This window comes from Pristiophorus japonicus, chromosome 4 (genome assembly GCF_044704955.1).
Source record: "Pristiophorus japonicus isolate sPriJap1 chromosome 4, sPriJap1.hap1, whole genome shotgun sequence".
NCBI lineage: Eukaryota > Metazoa > Chordata > Chondrichthyes > Pristiophoridae > Pristiophorus > Pristiophorus japonicus.
In genome coordinates this window covers 259,680,037-259,691,387 of record NC_091980.1, presented here as the reverse complement: position 1 = coordinate 259,691,387, position 11,351 = coordinate 259,680,037, and the positions used below count along the sequence as shown (strand labels likewise).

Genomic DNA, 11,351 nt, shown 5'->3' with positions numbered 1-11,351 from the left:
CCCCCCCATCTTTTTCTCTCTTCCCCCCCCATCTTCTTCTCTCTTCTCCCCCCATCATCTTCTCTTCTCCCCCCCATCTTCTTCTCTTCTCTCCCCCCCCCCCATCTTTTTTTCTCTCCCCCCCCCATCTTTTTCTCTCTTCCCCCCCCCCCTCATCATCATCTCTCTTCCCCCCCCCCCCATCATCTTCTCTCTCCCACCCCCCATCATCTTCTCTTCTCCCCCCCCCCCATCATCTTCTCTTCTCCCCCCCCCCCATCATCTTCTCTTCTCCCCCCCCCCATCATCTTCTCTTCTCCCCCCCCCCCATCATCTTCTCTTCTCCCCCCCCATCATTTTCTCTCTCCCCCCCCCCATCATTTTCTCTCTTCCCCCCCATCTTTTTCTCTCTTCCCCCCCCTCATCATCTTCTCTCTTCCCCCCCCATCATCTTCTCTCTCCCCTCCCCCATCATCTTCTCTCTCCCCTCCCCCATCATCTTCTCTTCTTCCCCCCCCCCATCATCTCTTCTCCCCCCCGCCCCCCATCATCTTCTCTCTCCCACCCCCCATCACCTTCTCTTCCCCCCCCCCCCCATCATCTTCTCTTCCCCTCTTCTCCCTGGTGCTGCAGGTGAGTAGAAATAATTTTTTATTTATTGAGTGATTTTTAATTTTTAAATTTATTTAGATTGATTTATTAGTTTATTTATCATTTATTATTGATGATGGCTCTTTATTTGTAAAAGTGAAATGTTTAGTGGTTGTTAACCCCCCCCCCCCCTCGTTCCCTACACCTGATTTGTAACCTACACCTGATTTTCTAAGTGTAGGCAAGGTTTTTCTGAGCGTACAAAAATCTACACTTACTCCATTCTAAGTTAGTTTGGAATAAGTTTTCACTGCCTAAACTTTCAAAACAGGGGTGTGTGGCTGGACACACACCCCCTTTTGGAAAAAAAATCTGTTCCAAACTGAAACTGTTCTAACTGACTAGAAGTGGAGCAAACTAAATGCCGAGAATTGCAATTTCTAAGATACTCCATTCTAAACCAGTTGCTCCAAAAAAATGGGAGCAACTCAGGCCGAAACTTGACCCCCATTTCTCTGTTTGAAAACCCTGCACTGAATGTTCTACATCTGCCTTTGCATTCACTGTAACTAATTTCCACAGCAATCAGCTGCTAATGCTGCACAACCACCAGAAGCATAAAGCTTCGGGAAAGGTTTTACCTTGATCATCTGATTTGTTGGCAATCCATCAAACTGACCAGACTGTCCAAGCTCAACTCCAAGCAACAAAACACAAGAGTAACCCCAAAGAAAACTACTACAGATGCTGGAAATTTGAAATAAAAATAGAAAATACTGGAAATGCTCAGCAGATCAGGCAGCATCTGTGAAGAGAGAAACATAGTTAACGTTTCAATCGATGACCTTTCATCAGAACTGGAAAAAGTTTAGAGATGTAACAGATTTTAAGCAAGTACAGAGGCAGGAAAAGGGGGAGGTGGGGAGAGAGGAAAGTCTGTGATAGACCCATCTTTCATTTCTTTTATTGTCCCATTATCACCCCCTTTGCCTTGCATCTTCATTCCTTTTGTCATTTAATCACTCATGCCTTCCACTCTATCACAGTATTGCCAGCATTTTTTATTTTTATTGCAAGAGTAAGCCATTGACCAAGGATCTCTGAAAGTTGCTTTAGTTCAGTATTTTCTGCCTTAGATGCCTACTACAGTATATCTTCACTTCACATGTAAGTTTGTAAGCGGTACCAGCAGCACCCTGTGCTGTATCAACCTCGATAAACATAGTTGGTCTGCTGGTGTCAAATGAGTCACATGAAACTAATAACATTCCATCTTAGCCGAGAGGAAGAATTTGCTGAGAGCAGGATTAAAAAAATGATTTCACAGCTCTCTATCCAGGGTTCCAGTCATATCACCTTTGACGACCAGAAAACTTGGATATCACAGTCTTCACCATAACCTTTTCGAGATTTACCCCTCTGCTCCATCACTTGCGTGGGAAAACATGATGCCGTTTGTCACTGTCTTGAAGATTGACAGATTTTACAGAGCTTCCAACGAGAGTTTAAAAAAAAACCTGTGTAATCAGCTTGTAGAAAACTGTCTGTTGGCTCTTTTATAGGCCGCCCTAATAAGGAAATTTCCCAGCGCAGGCCAAAGAACACATTGTTTAAGAAAGTATTTAAAAAAAGCTGGTGATTATATTCTCAAAGCACTGCAACTAAGAGCAGTTATTAAGAAAGAAATAATTTGCTTTAACACATTACTCAAACATCCCAAACTGCTTCATGTATAATAAAGTATATTGTGCCATCGCTGTTATGTGGGTAAATGTGGCAGCCATTTTGCACACAGCAGAGTCCCATAAACAGATGAATAATCTGTTTTTGATGCTGCTGGTTGAGGGAGGAATGTTGGGCAGGACGCAGTGCCTGTACATACAGTGTCTTGGGATCTTTAACATCCACTTGAACAGGAAAACAGGACCTTGGTTTAACATCTCATCTGATAGATGGCACCGCCAACAGTTCAGTACTGCACTGAACATAAGAAATAGGAGCAGGAGTAGGCTATATGGCTCCTCGAGCCTGCTCCGCCATTCAATAAGATCATGGTTGATCTGATCATGGACTCAGCTCCACTTCCCTGCCTGCTCCCCATAACCTCTTATCCCCTTATCGTTGAAGAAACTGTCTATTTCTGTCTTAAATTTATTCAATGTCCCAGCTTCCACAGCTCTCTGAGGCAGTGAATTCCACAGATTTACAACCCTCTGAGAGAAGATATTTCTCCTCATCCCAGTTTTAAATGGGCGGCCCCTTATTCTAAGGTCATGCCCTCTAATTCTAGTCTCCCCCATCAGTGGAAACATCCTCTCTGCATCCATCTTGTCAAGCCCCCTCATAATCTTATACATTTCGATAAGATCACCTCTCATTCTTCTGAATTCTAATGAGTAGCGGCCCAACCAACTCAACCTTTCCTCATAAGTCAACCTCCCCATCCCCAGAATCAACCTAGTGAACCTTCTTTGAACTGCCTCCAAAGCAAGTATATCCTTTCGCAAATATGGAAACCAAAACTGCACACTATTTCAGGTGTGGCCTCACCTATAACTGTAGCAAGACTTCCCTGCTTTTATCCCCTTTGCAATAAAGTATCAGCCTAGATTATGTGTTCTAGTGCAGGGGTGCATCTTGAACTTGCATCGTTCTGCTTCAAATATGAGAATACAGGTGCAGCGCCCCGAATCCGGAACCCTCGGGACCAAGGCCGTTCCGGATTTTGCATTTTGCCGGATTTTGGAACATATTTCTGATGTCACGAATCCGGAAACATCCGAGCCCAGGTTCGGGTATTTCCGGATTTCGGAACGTGGGGGTGGCGGGTATTGTTCGCCGGGCAATGAGGTCATCGGGGATGGTGTTCGCCGGGCGATGAGGTTGTCGGGGATGGTGTTTGCTGGGCCCTGCCGCTGTGGAGGTGTTTGGGCAGGCCCCCGCCGCCGGGGAAGAGTTCGGGTGGGACCCACCAAGGAGATGCGCGGGCGGGCCCCGCCGCCAAGGAAGTGTTTGAGTGGGGCCCGCTGCCGAGGAGGTGTTCGGGCGGGGCCCTCCACCGAGGAGGTGTTCGGGCGGGGCCCACCGAAGAGCTGGTCGGGTGGCCCCATTGCAGAGGAGGTGTTCGGGTGGGCTGGCAAGGAGGCCTCGGGGTAAGCGCAATGGCGACGAAGCCTGAGGTCGAGCAGCGGTGAGGCGAGGCCCGAGGTCGGCGGGTCTGGGTTCCGGAACATTTTACAGATTCTGGACGATTGCCACCAATGAGTCTGGATTCCGGAACATTCTGGTTTCCGGAACTCCGGATTTTGGACTTCAACCTGTACTACCGAGTCAAGCTATTTATTAGGCTTGTTAAGTCAAATACACCATCTCAGTTATAGCTACAGCAGATGTCTCTGCCACAATCCAGATTATTACCCAGATTATTATGTATTACTGTAAACTAATTGCAGCAGTTCAGTGTGGATGTTTTTGATGCAGGGGAGCTTCTGAAAATTGGTGGAAGATCCACTGCATCTTTTTTAGGATGAAGCTGAGTCGTTTATTAGAACATATTTGTTAGTTCTGCCAGAAATTGTTTGAATTCTTTTTCTTCAAAACAAATGAAGTTTTATTTATCAAGATTAACAAATTGGTACCTCCATGTCGATAGATTTTTTGACTCTAAGGGGATAGGGTGGGAAAGTGGAATTGAGGTCTAAGATCAGCCATGATCTTATTGAATGGCGGAGCAGGTTCGAGAGGCCATATGGCCTACACCTGCTTCTATTTCTTATGTTCTTATGTGTTCTCTGGACAAGCAAGAACCACCCAACAATTGATGCATGTTCTGTTTATACTGTTGTTACTTTTTGAACAAGATTGCATTGGGTTTCCCTCAACACTGTTTACACGGTAATTATCGGGAGTAACTTGGATAATTTCACCAAACGTTGATGTCTTGATCTGACAGCGCAGGATGAGAGCTTTTATGCTATGTCCTCCGAGGAGCATTTAGGTTTTCAGAGTCCCACTTCGACATGATGAAGAATATTCGATTCTGTTCAACCTCCACATAAAAAAACTTGCGAGGCATTGCTGTCACTGAGTTGGAAGTCTGATCGCTTTATTATGCTCAATTCCTGATCTGAGCTACGCCAAGTATAGATTACAGTGTCTCCCTGCTTGAAAGAAGAAAATCTGACTGGGGTACCCTCACCGACTTGCCATCGCACAACTTTAGGGCTGGGTAAACTGGGCATTAGCAGTGGTAATGCCCTGTAGGCAGAGGAGTTACAGGATCCATGCAGAACCTAGAAGTAGTAGGGAGAAAACTGGGGGTTCTTGATTTTTGTTGAAAGATAGATGCCATATTAAAAAAAAAACTCAACTCAATTTTCTCTCTTAACTGGTGCTGCGGCAACTATTGAGGTAAATTTTTGTTTGTCATTTTGCTCGCATGGCCATTTGAGGTCTCTGCTGATACTCTGGTCTTGGATGGTTCAAAAGAACTACAAACATTGAGAGAAGATAAGGTGACCAAGGGTGATTATTGCCCACTCTCATAGTGAAAGTAAAATTTTATTTATATAGAGTTCAAAATCCTTTCAAACTACATATAGTAGGTAATAGAAGATTTTGTTGCAGCAATTTATACAAATGCAATATTATTTATCTTCAGGCTCTGGCATTCTGCTTGTACAAGTGATGAGGCAGAAGTGATTGTTTTTGGTGGATGTGCTAACAATCTATTGGCTCGTCAACAAGCAGTAAGTATTTTTTTATACAGTATTTTAAACAATACTCTGATTTTGCTGTTATACACTGTTATCTCCCAAGAAGAGTATTGAGGTGTGGATTTATGGCGGTCAGAGTATCTGTCACTCTTCAGCACTAGTGGAGCTCTGCAACTCTACATCAGAGGATTACGTTTTTGGAGGACGCAAATTCAAATCTTTACTTAAGACCAAACTTTGTTATTTTAACCTCACAATTTAATGTATTATGAAGAAAACAAGAACTTTCTGTAAATGACATTTAAAGAAAATCTACAGGCTGTTGAAACAAGAAAAATTCTCTCAGTGTATTATGGAGTTTCTTCAACTAATAACACTATAGCAAGTAGTATAGTGCAACTTTCCTAGCAGCACTGTAAGTTTTTGCATAGTAACATAGATTTTGCTTTTATTTCCAATATAAAATGATGTGTTTCATATACAAATGTTCTGGCAATACTAGCTGATACCAAATAACTATCCAAATATACTGTTTACATTGGATAAGTTAGTTCAGTTCTACAGCTCTGAAGTAAAGTTAAGTAATACAGTAGGAACATGAAACATATCTTCACCAGAATAGAGCAAAGATGTTTCTGCAAGAAAACTGAGAACTAGCAGAATAATCAAGGATGCACTCAAAATGTAGACAGGTTAAAGAGAGTTACGGTACTGAGCCACGCACATTAAGACAGTTTCAGGTCCTTCCGGCCCATCCCCCTCACTCCCTCAGTCTACGTTGAGTTAACTGATCCCAGCTGAGTAGCAGCAGTGATGCTACAAGTGGTCTTAGTATCTGTGAACTAGGAAAGCGGTGGTGCTGTGTTCCCATTCCTCTTGGCAATCCAGTGACCCATGCAGGCATATGTTTAAATATCTGAGGAAGGCGAGGTCATGCTTTGATGTGATAACACACTCGGATGATTCACCGAAAGTACTCACTGCTAACACCCGCAGAATGTTCTCGTGATACCAGAACCATACCCAGCGTGTATTCACTAGAGTGTAGAAGAATGAGAGGGGATCTCATTGAAACATATAAAATTCTGACTGGGTTGGATAGACTGGATGTGGGATTATGTTTCCCCTGGCTGGGAAGTCTAGAACAAGGGGTCACAGTCTCAGGATACTGGGTAGGAATTTAGGACCGAGATGAGGAAAACATTTTTCACTCCGAGGGTGGTGAACCTGTGGAATTCTCTACCACAGAAGGCTATGGAGGCCAAGTCACTGAATATATTTAAGAGGGAGATAGATAGATTTCTAGAAACAAAAGACATCAAAGGGTATGGGGAAAAAGCAGAAATATGGTGTTGAGATAGAGGATCAGCCATGATCGTATTGAATGGCGGTGCAGACTCGAAGGGCCGAATGGCCTACTACTGCTCCTATTTTCTATGTTTCTATGAGTCAGTACCTTTGTGTGGCAAGGGAAAGAAAGGTGCAAGTACAAAATGATAAATAATTTGAAATGGAGCTAACAGAATAACAGAACTTTTTTTGGTTAGTAAAGAACAAGTACGTTATGATTATTTTTATCTTAGAATTTAGGCTTGTGTTGAATAATGAGCTGGTGCTTATCTTGTTATAACCCATATGGGATTGTAAAATAAAACGCAGAGGTTGTTGGATTTTTAAAAAAGCTTTTTATATTAAAGAACTAAAGGCATAATTGAAGAACTAAATGTGCCTTACAGAGATAGTTATTAAAGGACACTATTCTGGCTTGTTATAAATCTTGTGTTACAAAATGAATGTCTATTTAATTTATAAATGTTATAAGAAATCCAACCTCTGTAATTGGTCAAGTGAATGGTGAGAGCAGCCCAGGTTAACCTGATTACAGTTATTCCCTGAGACATCAGAGAAGCAAAGAACCATTTACCATAACTAAAATAGGCTGTGTGGTTGATAATGAAGAAGGAAGCTGTGGACTGCAGGAAGATATCAATGTACTGGTCAGGTGGGCAGAACAGTGGCAAATGGAATTCAATGCGGATAAGTGTGAGGTAATTCATTTGGGAAGGTCTAACAAGGCAAGGGAATGCACATTAAATGGTACGACTTGAAAAGTGTAGAGGAACAAAGGGACCTTGGAGTGCAGGTCCACAGATCCCTGAAGGTAGCAGGCCAGGTAGATAAGGTGGTTAAAGAAGGCATATGGAATACTTGCCTTTATTAGTCAAGGCATGGAATACAAAATCAAGGAGGTTATATGCTTGAACTGTATAAAACACTGGTTAGGCCGCAGCTGCAGTACTGCGTGCAGTTCTGGTCACATTACAGGAAAGATGTAATTGCACTGGAAAGGGTGCAGAGGAGATTTACAAGAATGTTGCCTGGACTGGAGAATTTTGGCGATGAGGAAAGATTGGAGATGCTGGGTCTGTTTTGTTTGGCACAAAGGAAGCTAAGGGGAGACCTGATTGAGGTGTATAAAATTATGAGGGGCCTGGATAGAGTGGATAGGAAGGACCTGTTTCCCTTGGCAGAGGGGGTCAACAACCAGGAGGCATATATTTAAAGTAATGGGGAGTTGGTTTAGAGGATAAATTTCTTCAAGAGTGTGGTGGGGGTCTGCAACTCACTGCCTGAGGTAGGAATCCTCACCACATTTAAAAGATACTTGGATGTATACTTAAAGTGCCGTAACCTAAGTGGGATTAGGCTGGATAGCTCTTGGTCGGCCGGCGCGGACATGATAGGCCAAAATAGCCTCCTTCCGTTCTGTAAATGTCTATGATTTCTATGATTAAGGCTCATGTGTCAGCTGGTTGTTATATATGACCATTTTATTTGTAGAGAGCGAGGCAGGCTAAATGGTAATGGAGGAACTGATAGTCATTTACCGTAGCCTTTCATAATGTTATGTTGAAAATAATACAGAAAATGATTGACATCTGAGAATTTGATAATGAAAGTAAGCTATGCATTTTTTAAAATTTGCATTATAAGGTGACTTCGGTGTTTCCAGCAATTGTTTGGTAAGAAAAGTTATATGGACATAGTATTTTATGGATTGTTTTGAAAATCTTCCAGATTTGGAAAGTTCTGTTAATCTTGCTCACTTCCTAAGGATCGCAAAAGCAAGTGACATTAGGATGATTTCAGTCTATATATAATATAAACATTGACTTCTCAACCAATTCAAATAGTGTAAAAACATTTTGAAACTCTTGTTTTAAACATCTAAATTACTGTTATTTTTCTGCAGGCTCATAGTAATGACATCCTTGTCTTCTCCATACAACCCAAGTCCCTTGTCAGGTAAGAAGAGCATGATTTTAGCCAATATAAACATCTGCCAGGAGTACTAGGTCATAGTGAATTAGATCACTCTTACCTTTTGGACATGAATTTAAATCCAGCCCAGGCTGTTGAGATGGAATGTAAGGATTCTAAATTAAATGGACTTGGCAGCCTCAAGCCTGTCCTACTGGGCATGAATCCAAAATATCAAACTGTGCAATTCAACAGTAATTAGCAGCTTAACTAGAAATGTTTCTCTGGTATGCAGGGACTGGTTCTTCCCAATTTGGAGCTGAACCATATAAGGGCAATGTAGAGGGAGCTTTGTTCCTCCTCTGACCTGTGCTATGCCTCATTTGGGAGTATTTTTTGTCAGTACAGAATGTAAACTTTTATCCACATCGACTTTCCTTACTTGACTTTAAGATCAGCTACTTTTGCATTTTTTTTAGTTAGACCTTTGATGAAAAAGTTAATGCTGAAGATAGGGAATGATTAAGTCATAGCTGTTTTAATTTACTTTGTACCAAATAATGAAAACCTAAAATTGTTAAAATATATAACCAAGGCTAGTAAATGCCTTCAGGCTTCAAATATCCAGATGCTATAGGGTACCTTGAGTGCTTGAAGCATGTGCCCCATAAGGAGGTTTATATGCACGCCTGCTCCCACCTGATGTGTATTCACAAAAAGTGCTGCTCTGTCTTGCTCTTGTACTGAGCGGTTCAGAGAATACTTATGGGAGGTGCTACTACCCAGTTTCACGGTGTAAAGGAAGATGGGTCAACCAGAATCCTCTCTCTGAACAGCAGTTCCTGTATATCTCAAGCAGTATCAGGCAGCAACATGGATCTTTATAAAGTGCTCTGTTTATACCATATATTAAAACTTAATGAATTAGGTGAAGCAGGTTAAAAAGATGGATTTCGTATCTTATTTTTTCAAAGTAGCATGAGTTGTTGCACTGTGATATGAAGTTAATATTTATGCTTTAAATGTGAGTTTAAAGAGACAAAATCTTATAGATAAATAATTCTCTATACTATAATAAAGTTTGATTTTTGTAATGTTATTATTTTCATCCCTCAGACTTTGCCTAGAAGCAGTGATCCACTATAAAGAAATGTTGGCCAATATATGGGACTGTCTTCCAAAGCATCTGCTTCTTAATATCAATCAACGAGCTGGGAGCAGTAACACATCTGGATCATGAGTTCTGCCAATCAATTACATTTTCAATGATTATAAGCTTGATTTAGCTATTCTTTGTTCTAGCAGTCAGAAATACTATGTTGTTGTCATAAGCCAATGGTTGAGGGACACAGAAGCATGACCTTTGATTTTTATTGGTACCTGCATTTTTGCAGGCAGTTAATTTTTTTTGTTAAATTAGCTTTTCTTTTGAACATGAAGTTAATATGCTTATGTATGTATATGAATCTTCGATTCAGTGTTTTCTGTTTTGAATAAATGTGAAGCAAGAGAAAACTGGTTTACTTTTTCTGGCTCCCATGTTAGCTGACATTGTTAACAGACATTGTTAACAGTTCTTTCTTCAGGTACTGTCCCCCTCTCTCCTATTTAAAAACAACCTTCGACCCCTCAGTCCTTGCCCGTGCTCGCAAACGTGTTGTCGCCTCCCAAATCTGTGCCTTTTTCCGCAATTCCATGTTTGAATCCCTCCAATCCGGTTTCCGCGACTGCCTCCGTGACAAAGGCAAACTATCCCTCCTCATCCTTCTTAACTTGTCTGCAGCCTTTGACATAGTTGACCACTCTATCATTCTCCAACACCACTCCACTGTCGTCCAGCTGGGTGGGACTGTACTCGCCTGGTTCCATTCTTATCTAATCGTAGCCAGAGAATCACCTGCAACGGCTTCTCTTCCCGCCTTTGCATCATTACCTTAGGTGTCCCCCAAGGATCTATCCTGGGCCCCCCTCCTATTTCTCATCTACATGTTGCCCCTTGGCGGCATCATCTGAAAATACAATGTCAGTTTTTACATGGACGTTGATGACACCCAGCTCTACCTCACTAGCATTTCTCTCGACCCCTCCTCGCTCTCTAAATTGTCAGACTGCTTGTCTGACATCCAGTGCTGGATGAGTAGAAATTTTCTCCAATTGAATATTGGGAAGACCGAAGCCATTGTTTTCAGTCCCTACCACAAACTCCATCCCTCTCCCCAAGTTCTATCTGAGGCTGAACCAGTTCACAACCTTGGTGTCATATTTGACCCTGAAATTAGCTTTTGATTACATATCCACAGTATAACTACTAAGACCGCCTATTTCCACCTCCATAACATCACCCGTCTCCACCCTTGCCTCAGCTTATCCGCTGTTAAAACCCTCATCCATGCCTTTGTTACTTCTAGACTTGACTATTCCAACACACACCTGGCTAGCCTCCCACATTCTACCCTACATAAACTAGAGGTGATCCAAAACTCGCTGTCAAGTGTTCCAACTCGCACCAAGTCCCGCTCACCCATCACCCCTGTGCTCGCTGACCTACATTGGCTTCCGGTTAAGCAACTCCTCTGTAAGGGGATAAAATACGGTCACTAAAGTGGGAGACAGACGGTCACTAAAAAGGATACAGTTATACAGGGCCTTGGTGAGACCGCACCTGGAGTATTGTGTGCAGTTTTGGTGGTCTTACCTAAAAAAGGATAGTGAGTGAATGTTGTGAATTGATCTGACACGTGGTCCAGATTGTATGTAAAGCACGCTTATACACTTGCTTGAATGGGTTTTAAGGGGAAGCAAAGC

General features: G+C 42.3%; 1 protein-coding gene across 1 annotated transcript in view; it reads left to right on the top strand.

The window, feature by feature from the left end:
• klhdc2 (kelch domain containing 2) overlaps window positions 1-10,061 on the top strand; it is a 25,939-nt gene extending 15,878 nt beyond the window's left edge. The window contains exons 5-8 of the mRNA XM_070877926.1: window positions 2,133-2,188; window positions 5,175-5,318; window positions 8,539-8,591; window positions 9,663-10,061. Coding sequence (XP_070734027.1) covers window positions 2,133-2,188; window positions 5,175-5,318; window positions 8,539-8,591; window positions 9,663-9,786 — 377 coding nt within the window. The 3' untranslated portion in view covers window positions 9,787-10,061. The remainder of the gene's footprint in view (window positions 1-2,132; window positions 2,189-5,174; window positions 5,319-8,538; window positions 8,592-9,662) is intronic.
• Window positions 10,062-11,351: the final 1,290 nt, after the last annotated feature.